Source organism: Lepeophtheirus salmonis, chromosome 6, assembly GCF_016086655.4.
Source record: "Lepeophtheirus salmonis chromosome 6, UVic_Lsal_1.4, whole genome shotgun sequence".
In the NCBI taxonomy this organism is placed as follows: domain Eukaryota; kingdom Metazoa; phylum Arthropoda; class Copepoda; order Siphonostomatoida; family Caligidae; genus Lepeophtheirus; species Lepeophtheirus salmonis.
This window is the reverse complement of record NC_052136.2, coordinates 35,043,342-35,061,009: the sequence shown is the minus strand read 5'-3', so window position 1 is coordinate 35,061,009 and position 17,668 is coordinate 35,043,342. Positions and strand designations below refer to the sequence as shown.

The window sequence follows — 17,668 nt, the reverse complement described above, 5'->3', positions numbered from 1 at the left end:
CGTTGTGATTGGACATATGTTAAGAACCACTTATTTGGTAATATATGTAGGTGATTCTTGTAACTTCTGAATGCTTGCAGAGGGAAAATACATTAATCCGATATTTGATTTAGTATCTTCCTGAGGAATATAATCAGAACTAAATGTTGATGATATTAGATATGTTTTCAATTTAAAAACATTGTTAGAACGATGTCAAATGTAATTTGGATTGTTCCATATCTGTACAATTCGTTTAACTGGTTTAGGAAAGATCATTCCATAGCATGAACTCGAAACAAACTGCTCCCAATTTGAAAACGATTAATTTTGATCAAAGACTGAACCGAGCAAAATGATTTTTTCTCTAAATATCCTACCCCCTCCCAGATCACTATACCACTGAGAAGACCAACTTATTTGCCATTCGAAATGACATATCAGACCACCAACCTTTTACCTCTATGTCGATAATAAATAATAGTATATAATTTCAATTGTTTATCTGATAGGACCAACATATTTAATATTGCGGTTTGACCCTGTTCGTCAATCCGAGAAGGAAAAAATATATATCTTGATGGAAGAAGCTATAATTTATATGAATGATCCTTGTCAAAATATAAGCTTTAATCCCCCTATTGATGAAGTTATAATAACAATATTATTCTTATTATTATTATGGGTCTCAAGGACACGTAGAATAATATGTTCTTCCACACGTAGAATCTGGGTCTTCTCTTTTTCCTACTCATTTGATCATTCACCAGAAGCACGAAATAGATTTCAAAAACAGATAATTATTTTAATTTATTATTATTCTTTTTTTTTTTTCTTCAATGCCATAATACTATCAAATTAATAGATCCTCATAGTCATCAAGTCCCCAAAAACTAAGTAAAATGATAATATAATCCTTATTCATAATAAATAGATTACCCACGTAGCCGTGGGTAGTGTTGTGTCAGTTCTTAATAAAGAAAGTATAAGACTGTTAAATTTTAACACTCCGTAAGTAAAAATCCTTTTTGTAACAGGATTAATGAGCTGGGTAAAAAAAAACGCCCTTAAAAATTAAACATATTTAATTACGAGATATGTAAACAGTTGAATGATTATCATAATTACGTCATTTAATCCTAAAAGGACCATTGGAATATATATGTTCCATTTCAAACAACTGTGGATACAAGAAGAAATAGCTAATGGAACTAAATTTTGTAATTGGAGTACTAGCGTACTATTTCCGATGTTATCACTCACTCAAATATTTAAAAAAAAGAAAACTGCCTATATAGCTTCTTGCATCGTTGTTTAGATTGCAAAGAATGAGGGTTGAGGTCAAGTGGATCCACTAATTTGTCTATTTACTCCACTTCCAGAAAAAACCATCGATCGACTAAAAAAGAATTATAACAATTTGTATTAGCATTTAACTTTTTTAGCCGGAGCTACAAATTGGTACGTATATGAGCCATTTGGAGGAATGTTTTGATCACCTATTCACAAAATAGTACACATATCATTAAATTCAATAACAAGGGAATGAATTTCTTTGTTTTAAATTTTCTTCTAGTTATATAATAAACGACTTATTATATAAGTGCTAAAAACATTTTTATTTTTTTTAAATCTGCAAGAATTAAAAATTTAATCCTTAAAAAGGTTAAATATATTATAATTTTAATAACAATTCTATCCATTTGCACCCGTAAATATCAATTAAAAATGCTAAGAATACTTGATAAATATAAGACATCGATGAAAAATAAAACTCTATTTTAAAATAATCTTAGCAACATGAGTTTGGGGGTTCAACATGATATAATTTGTTACTTTTGATCAAATATTTTTTACTTTATGCAAATTTTGGTAATCAAATTAGTGGCCATCATTTTTTGGTGAGATTACGTGTATTGTTTAAAATAATAGCTAGAATATTATAATTTTGTAGCTACCCTTGTGTATATCTAGTGTTGAGCTGATCCCAATTTATACAGTCCAATCTTAGAACCAGATCCTTAGGACTACCAGTCCTTGGTACCAGTCTTCGGATAGTCGGTCTATTGGATCTGTCTTTACAATTGTCGGTCGTTGGAATGTTTCCTAACAAATTGATGGTTTATTACGCCAAACAAAATTCTTGAGGTATTTACAGGGTGCGGTTTTACAATTAAGAATTTTTTCTTGGGAACACTTCGTCTTAAGCTTTAAAAATCAGTTTATCAGATTCAGTAGAGAATTTCGTATAAGTTCTGTTTACAATGCATTGAAAATGTCCTCCAATTACGAACGTCGTGTAGCGATCATTCTCACCCTTCCTTGCAGGCCGTGCACCCAAAGAGATCATCGACTTTCTCAAGTTGTCCTCTGTCATCGTGTGCAAAGTCACAAAGGAGTTCAAGGAGTCTGGAGGGATGGGAACACCAGCAAGAAAGAAGGCAGATCGATCCGTGTACAAAATTAGTTTTTGGACAATTTGGAGATGTTCTGGTCTAAGGAAAGAGCCTTCATTATTGAGGCTGTGGACAATATGAATAACGATCACCTGATTAAGGCGTGCAGCAGGTTCCACGCCAGGTTGGAGGCCGTGGTTGAGGCTGACGATGGTTGGATTTAATGATTAGGTTTATGGAGGGTCCTTACGTTTGTATATAAATGGATTTGGAAATATCCCTACTAATCTAAGAAATAAAAAGGTTTATGTCCTGATCTCAATGATATCACGAGGGATCAATTTTTTATTCTTTAAGGGACGACAAATGGGAGTGGACCGTGGTCCTAAATAAGGACCGATACAAGACTATATGTAGCTATATTTTATTTTGCCTAATTTATCGACTCAAGTCGACAAAACGTTGTACAAATGTGTCTGAAAGGATTTATGTATGTTTTATGTAAATATGATATTAATAATTATTACATATGGTTGGTTTTTGCAACAGGCTTATTGTTTTTATCATATCCTCATCATGAGCGTTTAAAAACAATGGTGAATTTAGATAAGGAACCTTTATGGCATAATCATAAAAAGTCAAACAAGGTTTCGTTTTATATATATGTATATATAAACTAAATGTTGATGTAATTTGATAGTCAGTCCATATGTACAGCTGTTGATCCTTGATCTTTTCCTGAAATTATCAAGATTGGAATAATTAAAGATATGAAAAGTTCTTAAACTGCAATTCTAAGTCGCAAGGGCTTGAACATTTTCATCGAGTTCAGTTCAAGTCCTCAATAATAAAAGATATTTTAAGGAGCACTTTATATCAAATTAAAAAATCGTAATGACTTTGGAGTACAAGTTGAGTAGTGAGTACAAAGCTTCCGAATCCAGCCAAGTCTGGAGTCTTTAATTGTGTAATCAAGTTCAGTGCCGTGACTACAATGAAGGCTATGGAAGGATCCATAATTCAATGACCAAATTAAGTTTTGTAAAATTCGTTTTTTTATCACAATTTGAAATTAAGTATACTTATTGTTGTCAATTTTTGCTCAAAATCTGTCTTTTCTTAAAATAAAAAAGTTCAATGAACATACTGTCAAATAATTACTCAAAGTTTTTCAATGTATTTTACAAAAAAAATTGTTTTTACTTAATCTTATTAAGTAAATATATATTAATAAATTTAAATTTGTCTAGAGTTTTGTCAAGGCCTCATTTTGGAGTGTGCCCTTAATATTTTAGATCTGCATGACTACTTTATCTAAGAAATAACAATTTAGCAACGAGCATGTCTAACTAAAGCTAAGTACGTCAGATAAAAAAAATAAGTATATCAAGCCTTAATAACTCTGAGCTATAACAGATAAACCCATGGTATTAAATATAATTGAATAATTATTGAGGGGAAACATACCCTAAATGACATAATAAGGGATTGCTTTTACCTTACTCAAGTGATACTTGACCAAACGGAGCTCTATGGTACTAGATTATTGGATGTGCCTGATGTATGTCTGATAGATGGTCCGAAAGGATTCTTTAATCATCTTTGTACATAAAAAGGATCTCATCTACAAATTGAAGTAGGATCCATAGTTAATATGGGTTATTTTATCAGCTGCCTCTTGTAGATGAAGCATGCAATTTTAATTCTTTTGTTATTTGATGCAAAATGTATAATGACTTGTAACATGATCATAATGTTTTGTTGTTCCAATTCATTTCTAGTCATGCAATACTCCTTAGTGGTAGTTCAAAAGGATCACATATAATACATTTAAACTCAATGATCATTTGGAATAATAATAAAATTAAATTAAGTTTAATAGGTGTATTAAATCTTGATTTGCCCTCATTATTTTTACTAATTTCTTCTTCTTTGTCGTTAACTTAGTTGGATCTCACTGCCTTCTCACTCAGATTCATGTTGCTACAAAAATAGGTGGGAGCGAGGCTGAACGTGGCATTTACATAATTACTAATAAATAATCCCTGTTTTAACATCAAATGTCTGTTATACAGGGTGGGGCCACATAACTTCCCATTTCTAAAAAGTAATACTAAATCTATATTAATAAAGCAAAGTTTATATATACGAAAACGAGTCATCGGATGCAATGTGTATAGTAAACATATTTCGATATACGAAATAACAATGATGCAAATAGCATCAGACGTGTATACAAGGTGCACTGTAGATAATGCTTCCTGATGTAAATCATATAAATATTTTTTTGATAAAAGAAATAAAAAAGTAGTCGTGTTATTGAAATATTGCAGGCGTGTGCATGTATAAAAAGATCAATGTTTCTCTTTGCATTTGTTATTGGTCTCTTGTATTTGACATTCATAATTCATGTGCGTTTTGAGTATATGTTTTTTATTAGTAAGCACTCTAAAAATTATAAGTACTCATCCATCATGACAACATATATTTTCTTTTTCTCAAACTCTTATTATTAATCTTTCATTTTGAGGAGAACACGCGTCATATGCATTCATATAAGCATTGGTTAGTTTGGTGTGAGTGTGTTAATGAAAAATTTAGAGTAAGACTGAGGATTTCTTACAGAGTTATCCTCTATATAGTTAAAGCAAAGTTTGTCTTATCGCTGATGCCTAATTACTCCCGCTAGTATAATAGTACAAGTTAAAAGTAAAGTTTTGGAAATCAAAAGTTTTATTTCTGCTTCATAATGATTGTTATTTGTAAATAAGAAATAGAAGCCATTAAATGATTTGCATAAATCCCACAAATAGAAATTGAAGAGTTAAACTGCATCTAGTTTTATTTTAGCAATATACATTTTCAACGGCGTACGCACGTTCCTCGCAACTCCAAAGCGTGATAGCGACTGACTGTATTTCCATGAAAACTTTAGAACCTCACCTCTAGAATGAAACCACGCTCACTTTCTACTTCTTCTACAGCCTGATTGCCATGCATGATAAAAAAGGTGGTTACGTTGACACACACTTTATATTTTCTGAGGGATAATCGTCAAATACACTATAGGTCTATTATCAAGGACAGACAAAACTTTATAAGTTTTAAGACTGATATGCAGGACTGGACCTAACCGAGACTGAACTGGACAGGACTGCATTCTTCAGTCCTAAATAAGAACGGGCACAAGTCCTTAGAAAGAGCTAATTCAAACTCAATCCAATCAAGACGTATAACACTGATTTACGGTAGGGGGAGAGGGAAAAAAAAGAAGATTACAGCTAACAATAAAATATCTTCAAATTTTGTGCATATTTTTTTTAGTAATTGGTGTAACGTTTAAAGCCAAAATATTGACATATTTGCAGCTTAAATTTAGTATGTGTTTGCATGCATATATTTTTAGAACGAGTAATATTTTGAGTAATTATTAGAAACATGACGCGGTTTTTACGAATTAAATTTGAATATATTTTTACATTACTAACATATTCAAAAGTAACTTCAGAGTGCACTATTAAGAAACTTTCACAAACGTAGCATTTTGAATAAAGTGAATGACAATGTATATTGTAATAGCTACATATTATTTAGCTAAATGTCACAAGTCATATTCTTCAAAAAAGGAATGTACATATAAAATACAAATGATAATTTATTATCTAGACATATATATACGTGACAATCACCCATTTAAAATTTAAAAAAAATAACTTAATTAATCATAAGAACAGGGCAATCATTTTGAAATAACAAGTGAAATACATTCTATGTACTGAAATGTTTTTCAAAGAATGAATGTCAATGTTTAGAATAAGATTTTTGGTGATGGAATATGATTGATTGGAGTCCCCCTTTTTTGAGTCCGTGTCAAGTCGGAAACTCAAACCTCTGAGTCCAAGTCAAGTTGGTATCTATACTCTTTCTGATTAGACAAAATATAAAAATATAATCGGTCATTAATACGAAACTAAAAAATCAGACCTATCTCACGTCCAATCACCTGCACCAGAGTGTATTTGCAAATGGAGCAAATTATATAATGGGGGTGTCATGGGGGGATGCCTAATTTTTTGCGGGAGGGGGGCTATTGCTTTTTGACTGAATGCTTTTGTTTTTTAAACTAAACTTTTTATATATAACAAAGTAATTTTTTTTTGGAAAGAGACTAAATTTGAACTACTAATCAGACTATTTTGAGATAATTTTAAAGTTATTATTTTTTTAACACATACAATTTGAACATATAATACTTTATTTGTTCTACCAATATTTAGATATTTATAATTTGGTAGACTGGATCAATATTTTTTAGTGCAACAACCATAAAAATCCCCCAAAAAAATACATCCCATCCATGTTATTGGTTCTTGAAAAACGTACATAATTTAGGACTAACTAATGTTAGAGCTAAGTACATCAGTTTACCAATATAAATAGTTGGGTAAAAGTTTAATTATAATTCATACACTTATATATATATTTTTCATATTATCATTTTTATTCCTAACTGGAGCCTTATTCATATATTTATTATTCTCATAAACATTGGGTCCAAAGATAGACATGGTAGAATGATGATGACGTCATTCAGAAAAGATTGTTCTATTGAACGACTGTTACGTCCGATTGGGACGTTCTTTAAAAATCTAGGGTCAAAATTTTGAGACCTTTACATCCTTATATAAGTATAGTGTTGGATTTGAACAAAAATTTCGATTTTGATCGAATTCGATTTTACGAGGAATTCCACATTTGTTATGTGGTTTCTGCTTTTTATATACATCAAATAGTGTTGTGTTCGTGCTGATTTATTTGGTCCAGTTCAGCTTAAAATCGATCCAACCGGTCCTTGAAACTGTCAGTTCTTAGGATTCCCCCTTAACTATTGGTCCTTGGATTTTGCCTCAAAATATCGATGGTTTATTAAACCAAGTAAGATACATGCAACAATCATTCATGTTTTCATTGTACTGCAAAGTAATACGAACAAAATATACTTCAACTTAATTATAAAATTTTATTATGTAACGGGGGAAAAAAAATAAAAAATACCCTCTATGATGTTACAATGGATCAATTTTACCTTTTTTTTTTAAAGTAACCAATAGGATTGGACTGAAATTGACCAAACTAGACTAGACAACTGAACTTTGTCCTAAATAAGGACTGAAACAAAACGAACATCAGCCCTTCATTTATAAGAAAGGAGTTTCTATAGTTTCTTACTTCCCATATGTGCGATACAATTTATTTGACTAATCCTTTCCCAAATAATGTTTCGTGCAATGATAATTATTTATGTTCAAGTAAAGTCAATTTTTTCAAAAAGTATTTGAGGCGAGTTAGAGTCTTTTTTGGAATATTATGGGCTTTAGTAAAGTTGTGTTTTTCTACAGTTTGAGTAATCTTTACAGCAAGGGACTCTTCTTTAATTGTTGCGGTGAGGTTTTGAAAATTAAAAGTAATAATCCATTGCCTTCTGTCGTTGAATTATGAATACAAAATGCCTTTAAAAACTTTAATTTCATAAAATTATTTTGGAAAATATTCAAATGAGGCGTTTCATTGCGGATTTCAAAAACAATGTGCAAATTTTCCATATGCTATTTTTTAAACTTTTTGTTTGGTATATTATAATATCATTAATAGTATAATAATTACTCTTTAAGTGCACTTAATCACCACTTTTTAAGAGTTATATTTCCAATGCTCCTACGTAAATCATAATTCTTATACATTTCATTATCTCTGATTTCAGTTTATGCAAACATAACTAACTACATGAGTGTAATTGATATCCACATGCATGTACAATATTTGCATATTTAAATATGCATTTATGAGAGACTCCACAATCAAGAGCCATATTGTGCCACAAAAACTTAGGGATTCTTACATACCTATATAAACATACAAAATGGAGATAGAATATGATAAAATATTTTCCATATAAGTCTCCTTCATCCTCATAATATATTATTTATGATGATGTATAGGTCAAATTAACACCTGACCTAGCCATAAAAGCATATAATCCTCTTAGAATACTCTTAGTCCAATACCGATATTCCCTTATGACCAGTTTAATTCTCTCTCTTTGATGAGCATAAGTACTAGTGGTTATTTTATACTTAGATATTTTCTCCTCAATAATTAAAGAATAATGATCATAGATGAAAATATTACACTAATGAAAGAGGGCTCGGATATTGATGTGCCGGTCCTTATTATTTCTATTTTTTTGGTCCAGTCCAGTCAGACCGGTCCTTCGGACTGTCAGTACAATCACTGAAAAAAAAAATAATAAATAAAGTTTCGTAACATCATTGAGGACCGAACATCATAAGTTTAATAATTGATATGCATGACTGAACTGTATCGGACTGAAGTCTTCATTCCTGAATATGGATTGACACACCGCTATGCCAGGGTACATAAACGTGTGTTTATTTTCTAAAGGTGATCGAATTATTCTTTACTTTTTGGAGAGAACATATAATTTATAAGTATAAAGTAATTCTTGAAAAACGAAGAGTAGCAATGAGGATTTGTTGCGGAGTATGAGTCCTTGTGTGACTGGGAGTAGAATTTAAGATCGACTTCAGAGTACTTCCGATCCATATCATTGCTAGATACGGAGTGGGGTGTTTTTGAATTCCTTAATCTCAATGCTGCTGCCCGCAGCTAATTTAATGAAACATCATGAGAGCTAAGCTGATCTCTTCCGAAATATTTTTCAAATTGTCAGGATGATCATGTTAATTCTGTTTCTTTTTTTAAAACATATCAGTAGATAGTACTATTTTATTAATGAACACAACATTTGAATATAGGATAAATAATTTGGAAAAATATTGATCAGGTGTCTTCGTTTCGTCATTTGGTGTATAGCTTATTTCTATCCATGTATATAGGAACAATAATTATTGCTCTTGGCGTGATTTTAAGTGATTACGAACTTGTTAGTTTCTCTTTATTTTAAGCACACATTTTTACATTAATATATGCAATGCAAGTACCCTCATTAAAGACAATTTAGCTACTTTATATTCAACTATAACTTTGTGCTTAAATTATAATAAATTTCTTTGAAGGTAGGTGCCTAGTTTCAATTATTACAATATACGAGTACTTAATATGATTTTTACATATTCGTGTATATTTTTATCTACGAGTATAAATATACCTTGAGTGAAAAAATTTTCTTTTTTACAAGAGAGTAACTGCAATCAAACCTTGAGATAAAATGAATTTATATTTTCGGTGGGATGTTATAGCAATCATAATTTTCTCTTATAGAACCATATATAGTTACAAGTATCTACAGAGTGGAGGCCCATAACTTGCAGTAGATTCCCTTAATTACGAAAAACATGATTTTTATTGACTAAAATATGACAACTCAAAAACAATTTTTGAGTTGTTAAAATACTATATTTACCTATATTTTTAATTCAGTATGTCCTCCTTCGCCAGCAATAACAACCCTGACACACCGGTGAACAAGGTCTTGATGATGAAAGCTGTGTCCATGGAGTACCACAATGCCATTATGGCAGTTCGGAGAGAATTCAAATTTGGATTAGAGGTGCGGTAGATATTATTCTCCATGACACCCTAAACTGCAAAGTACAGGGGGTTGAGATAAGGCCTGGAGGAGGACTACATGGAGGCATGTTAGAAATTGCTCATATTTTTGTTGCAGAAGCTTTGGTTCTTCTGGGCTGTAAACACCTTTTACGCCATTTCCATTCTTGATGTGGTGGGCAGTTCGGATGGAGTTGGCAGAGAGCAATTTATCTGTCATTTCCTCCTTTAATAGATTATGCAGCTACGAATTAAGGAAATAAAAATACATGCACTATATACAAAGGACATTTAGACTGGGATTACTCCAATGTTGATCCTCAATTCTACTCTAAGACCAATTTAGAGTCTTACACTTATAAGTCCTCCCTAACAAACCCTAAGCGTTACTCTCATCTTGTATGAGCAAGCCCATTTAATACTTAAGTATCATCTCCTCAATAATAAAAGAATAATGATGACAGCTATAGAAAATAAATAAAAAACTGCAAAAATTATCACGCTCATGTGAGATCATATTTTGTACAAGTCTATCTAATAACATTCTATTTTTGTCATTTAGTTCTCTTCTTAATGTTATACAGAGATTAAACTAATATTAAATGCCGATATGTTAAAAGAAGAAAATCAAAAATTAACGTGGTTACTCTAACAATATGAAAAAATGATTGAGAGAGCTTAGTTTTTTATGACCTTTTACTAAATCAGCTGCAAGCAATCGTGAGCTAAACCAAAACCCTACTTGGTATCTAGCAATAAGATAAACAGGATGTCAATCATCAATTCTACTCCGTGTTCAAATTTCATATTTTTTACACTCCTGATATTATATACCTACTAACCCCGCCTCTCGAAACTGTCATTTCTCGAAAAATAACATGAATGTGTAGTATTTAATCTTACCCACTCCATCATCAAAGGTGAATGATTAATGAGGAGTATGTTTTTCGAATATTATTCCCAGTTTCTACCTATATCGTCATTACTAAATATGTACAGTAGAAAACAGTAGGAGCTCTTCATGTACCTATTGTAAAAAGTATATATTACCATGATTACATACTCAAAAAAAAAAAAAAAACATTTGATCGTGATATGAACGATAATCACCCCTAATATAAATATCCAAGAGGCATGGAACATGTGTATATTCCTGTACTTTTTATTAGAGATCCTTTTATGTAAAGTATGAAAGAGATGTCCGATGATTTCACCATGTATGGATTTCTATATTGTATATTCGAGTGATCACTATTTTTGTAATGCAATAAATAGTATGTAGCATATAGAAATAAGTACAAATATACAACAAGATGCGCGAATGATTGAGCAAGGATATCAGCTGACAAAAAGGGTATAATATGGGAGGACGTAGAGTTGTTGTTGTTTTTTTTCCATTTTTTCAATTATGCTATACTTAAAGATATGTGTGCGCTCTATGTACACAGTAAACCAATCCTCTTTTTATCATTTTTCAGATGCAATAATCATATATGGGAAAACTTTAAATTAGATTTTTGAATGGAACTTATCTAAAATAGTTGTAGTTTACAAACAAATTTATGTTCCAGTCTAACGTATGGAAGGGTAAACTTTAATAATGAGATCGTCTCTTTATGGGAGTTTATTTTCATAGGATTAGTAATGACCTACCAAATTCGGATATAATATTTTCTATCTCAATTACTTACATATCTTCTTTTGGGTTAAGCTCTTGATGTCTCAGGCTTAGATGAGCCTGCATATATGATGCATATTAAATCGAATAAAAAAAGAGCAGTTTTGGAACAACTAAGGCCCTATTGTGAAATATTATTTAGTTATTCTTCAAATGGGTATCACATGAATAAGATATGATATGCTGTTTCTTATTGGTCGTTTCTCAGCACCATTTTGTGGCTATGAATGTTTTGTTCGTTTGTTCATATCTTAACTATTAGACTAGGAGTGGGGATGCGAGATTTGTCGAGATAAGGTAGCATGCCTGTAATTATTAACTTGTTCCTTTGTTGTTTTCAACAGCTGTCTCCCTTTTATTTTTGTCTTCAGTTCAGCACTCTATATACAGTGTCGTTGTTTGTTTTCTGAGACTCAATATATCTGCGCCATCTTTCGGCTAAGCATGCACGTTTTGTTAGTTTACTTCTGCTCTTATTCGACTTAAAATTAGAATTAATCTCTGATGATTAAAACGTCTTATGAAATGTATTTGAACCCTTTTTTTTACAAAAGTACCATTAATTAAAATACACCTCCTTCGAGTCACACAGTTAATTTAGTTAATGTTCTTACATCCACTCCTTAATCTTGATGAGATAAGGTAGGAAGTCCAAGGGCACAGAATAAATATATCATTTAAATAATAGTACGTGTAATTACTATCTTCTTTGCTTATAAATAACATTTGAGTGACGATAATGAAGGCAAGGATAGATGCAATTAAAGAGTCTCTAAGGGTTCTCACTCTAAGGTTATGATGTTGAAAGAAAGGCGAGTTAGTTATGTTAAACAAAATGTGGTCGATAATTATTGTTATAGAAATATGACCTGTCAGTATATTAAAAAACCCAGATAATTAACCGAGGCATCTGAAGGATTTGAAGAATGTTTGTGAGGAGAAGAGCTTAGCTTCCATGAAGGGTTATTACATTAGCTGTAATCAGCTGTATAAGGAAGGAAATAAATACAATTTCCACTTCGTATCACCAGCGTCAGAATGTATTTTCGAGTGAAGGGCCAAATTGTATATAATTTTGACGACATCAGAGGCCTCAACAGGATTATTTTTCAGAGGGGGACTGAGTTGTCTGGAACTTTTAACTATTTTGACAGAATTTTTTTATAAATCCCAAATTTGAAAAATAATTTTTTTTATAAGTGACAAAAAACTCTTTTTTTTACATTTTAAAGTTTCAATTTTTAGGAACAGACTAAATTTGAACAAATAACATTCAAAAAAATAAATGAAATAGATTTTCTTTCTCGTCAGACAAGATGATTTTTTTATTGTAATAACTCTAAAAATTATGCATATGAATGGGGCCAATGATCCCATACATTCTGGTGCACTCCACCATAGTCTAATAAGAACATTGGTAGATATTACTCCGTTGCCAATCATCAATTCTACTCCGAGTGTAACAAAGACTTATAACTCAATACTCAATTCTCTGTGCTCAGAATCAAAGAATACTGGTAACAGCTTTTTAAAATAAAAATAAAACCCTATTCAAGTTGTAACTACAAAAAGTCTTGCGATCGTCTAAGGTCATATTTTTAAACAACTATACATAATTTATTAATTCAAAATACCTTTGTTGCTCCATGCTCAAAAATATAGGATTATGATAATAACAGTTATATTAATTACCTTGAGTCCTTAAAGAAATAAAATAACAAATTAAGTTGCCTTATGTATAATGGATATATATAAACATATTTTTCTGGTTTATTAAGCATTTATTAAAACAATAGTAATTATAGAGTGTAGGAAGGTGATGAATATATAATTATCACGATAATTTTTTTGGGTAAATCCTTCAAATATGTATGATACAAAAAAAAAGTAAATAAATTATAATTAGACTTCTTATTGAACGTGCTGAGGAAAAGAAGGTTGAACAATCATACCAACCTAAGTACTATTATTAACATATTATTATTTGGCATGATTCTTTTTCTACGGGGGAAAACTCATTGAACTTATCTATATACATAGGTGTGTTGACTTATACATAGTCCTTGAAATCTCCTATTACAAAATGGCCACTATTTATTAATACATCGCCGTTCGACATTGATGTATGTTATGTATAACGTCATTACCGCCCAATCAAATGATTATTAATCATTTTTCCTATCCAGTGCCGCACCCTTTTCATCCCCTACAGCCCGTTTTATGAACCTCCCTTGAGTGACAGGGTAAATGTCTTAACTGAAAGAATGGACATAAAAAATTAACATAAAATGGACCCCATATTGTATTTTCTAAAACAGAATACGAGGATTCAAAATTTATTTTCCATAAAAAACAATTCTGATAATCTACACATTATCCCATAAAATAGTTCTGACGCCCTGGAGTGTCAAAACTACGGGAGGGTAACCCCCGAAACGATACTTGTGTTGTGTCGTTCCTACCTAGGCCTGTAGTCCAGTTTATCCCCTCATTTGTTGATCCTTAAAAAAGATAAAATCGATCCCTTGTGATGTCATTCAGCTTGGATATAGGTCAGGATACGGGACTAGCCTAGTGAGGATGGGAAAATATCTGAAGAGCAAAAGGACATATGCTAGCTTCACATTTCCCCTCAGGACAAGACAGAAAGAAGAATTGTTTGCCTCTTTACTTAAGAGCTTTAAGAAAGAGGTGTCAAAAAACATTGATCCTGATCGGGGGGGGTTACCTAATTGTTTATGGAGAGGATAATCTCAATTGGGGGATCTTAGAACAAATCTTAATTATTCTCAATACTTTTTTTTAATATTAAAGTTGAAACGAGTTCAGTTCTACCAAAAAAGTGAGATAGACCTGATCTAAATTTCCTTCAGCATGGGGCACAATAATATTCAACTAGGTCTCCATTAAACCCACTTATTTCCCTATCGTCATAATAATACCTCAACTCATTCAAATCGTTCTTCAAACCAAGCAAATATGTAGTATTTTATTCAGCGATCAACGAACAATCTGTCAGCTTCAATAACTGTATAACTTTTACATCTAATGATTTTAAAATTTAAAAAAATATTTAATTATATATGTATTTCTAATTTTGAATTACGTGCGCTTATCTCGTGCTTTATTTTTTTAAATTTATAAACATAGTTTTTTCTTCATAAAATGGCATACTTACCATTGGGTTGCGACCAAGAATGGATTTAGAGCGCCCGGGTAAGCTAGTTTATTTATCTCTGTATCTGTTGGACATAATGTGGAAATACTTGAGTTTTATAGGCTCTAAATTAAAGGACTTAAAATCCTTGGTATCGGTTCAACCGTCCCAAATTTGAGTGTCTTCCAGAAGGGATCGTTTTCACAAATATTATATTTAAGTACCTCTGTTTACCAATTAAATTCGTTCATTAAATCTTTATTCATTCTACAATTATATATTATTATTATAAAAATTGATTGAATAATGGTAAATGATGTCACTGGCTGATATATATATATATATAATGACGTCATTTAGTAAAGATTGGTCTATTGGTTGGCTTTTGCGTTCGATTTAGGGGCGTCCTTAAGACTTTGGACTGGCCAGAAGGTTTGTACAATATTTTGGGCCACTGCATCCCTTGTAAATGCAATATACTTCATACATAGCCTATTTTTGCTAATTTTCCATCTGTTAGGGAAGACTGATGTAAATGGATATTACTTTAAAAGATATGCTTGAAATTTGTATTTTGAGCCTTCCCTCACTGACCTTACTTGGCATTTTACAGTTTCATTCCTTTTCGTTTATGATTCGTATTCTATAATTAATCATCCTTTTGTCGTTGCCTTAAATGATTAAACGTATTTGTTTCCTTTTCAGACAGTGGGAATGAGATATAGGAGTACCTTAACAGAGTGTTGTTAAAATGCAGAAAATCGGCGTCAAAACCCTGTCCATCATAGACACCATCTCAGAATTGGCACAAAATGAAACCCTCACCTTAGCACAACTCTCACCGCCCGTCCACAAAAAGACGACCACCTCCACACCCATCGTATCCTCCTCATCCTCCAGTTCGAATAACATTTCCTCCAAATCCGATCTCTCGCCCATTTCCTCTGTTACTTCTTCCGCTTCAGGTAATTTTATAAATGGAAAAAATCACCTACAATCACCAAAAAAGAAGCGAGAGGAAGGACCATCAAGGAATATTATAAAAGAGACTTCGAGTAAGGGAGGGATGAGAAATGGTGTTGGACACACTCCAGATTGGATTCGGGAGATCTTTGACTATGTGAGGAAAGGAAATTTGGATAATTTGGTAAGTTTGCTTAATTGAGTTTTCAATGTGCGGAAAACGTTTTTTATATATAATTTTTTGTCAAATTCGTTCACCTCCTCAAAAATAAAGAATAAAAATCTTTATAATACTTTATGCATATCTATGATTAAAATGTTAAAGCCCTCAAAATTAGGGTAGATGTTTAGCAATTGCATAGATACATGCAAAAAAAAAAAAAAAATCATATACGTATCTACGATTATGCACACATTATAATGTAGATTGAATGAAGTAAAGAGATCCCGACCATATTGTAGGGATGTATTAGTAATGGATTGGAGTATTACTCGAACTCTAAAAAAACTCAATTTTGTTGAAGCCAACAATTTCGGAAATTTTGAAAAACTACAATAAATCATAGACGAAAAGGAATATATTAATTTTTGGAATTAAACAAAAAAAACTGTTAACTCGAATGATCAAAACTCAAAATATTCAAACTGCTTAATCTATAGATTAATCTCATCTACAGTTGTTTTATTAAGTAATTCCTTCAAAATTTCGTTGTCACATTTTTGGGGGAGATTCTTTCATTAGTCCAAGGGGAAAAAATGGAAAAAATTTCTAAGGGAAACACAAAATATGTATCCGTTTTTAACGGGCATTTACACGAAGCCGGTATTTTGTTTCATCTAGAAAGATATTTTTTGAAAATTCATCTAAAGTGTAAGAATTTGACCGTGCCGTTTATGCCTAAATAACTTATACACTTTGTTTGTACAACTTGTAAGCAAAATTTTATATTTTTAACAGAGGACTTCTTTTTAAACTCCGAATGTGCTCATTTTCCTTGTTTAATAAAAATTAATAAGATTCCTGTAATATGTCTTAGCATTATTTACCGACTTTGATTAAGCAGATTTCTTACTTGTGTGAACAAGAAACTTTTTAAATCCGAATAAAAGAAAATCTGCATCGCTGTAAAACCGGGTTAATTGTTGAGCAGATTAGGTTTTATCAATTTAATAATAAAATATATTTATTTTCCTGATCATGCCTTTACTCGGAGCGTAGCTTAGTAGACAAGAAATCATTCTCTTGAATTCAATGTACATAGGTTTGATACCGGGTCATTCCTAAAGAAGGAAATATACTTAGTGCATATGGACTTTAAAGACAATTCCTCTTTCAGATCTAGTAATTAAAATACTTGCAGTTAATTAGTTTTATTATGAAGTAAGGAGAAGGTGAGAGACCCCTGATTATCAGCTGGCTGTTATATGATTATGGGAGGATAATATGAATTACTGCTATGAAGAGGTGAAACTTCTACATTTAAAATAGCATTAGTGATGGAAATATTGTAATTACACTTAAAATAATGTATGTTAACTTTGTTATACTTTTTTTTAAAACAATTTATATCAAAGAAAGGCAATAATGCTTACTTCTTATTTAATAAAGAACGAAACAAAATAAATGCGCACGCTACAACCGTTTTTCCTCTTATAATTTAAAAAAATGTTGTTGTTTTTTTTTCAGTACAAACTACTCAACCCTAGATATACTATAATGTGTACTTATACTTAATCAGTGTTACTCCATCTGACGAATTAAAGGAACATTAAAAAAAATTAAAAAAACTCGAACTTGATAGTTATAACTTGAATCCATCTAACACAAGTATTCATATATGTATTATTCAAATGAACTCTTCAATTTACTTGCAAAAAGTGTTCCTTTAGTCAACGAACTCACAT

The 17,668-nt window shown here is 31.4% G+C and overlaps 1 protein-coding gene across 1 annotated transcript in view; it reads left to right on the top strand.

Annotated features, from left to right (window-relative positions):
* Window positions 1–17,668, top strand: part of LOC121120903 (uncharacterized) — a 63,099-nt gene that overhangs the window by 32,448 nt on the left and 12,983 nt on the right. Inside the window, exon 2 of the mRNA XM_040715795.2 lies at window positions 15,506–15,947. Coding sequence (XP_040571729.1) covers window positions 15,552–15,947 — 396 coding nt within the window. The 5' untranslated portion in view covers window positions 15,506–15,551. The remainder of the gene's footprint in view (window positions 1–15,505; window positions 15,948–17,668) is intronic.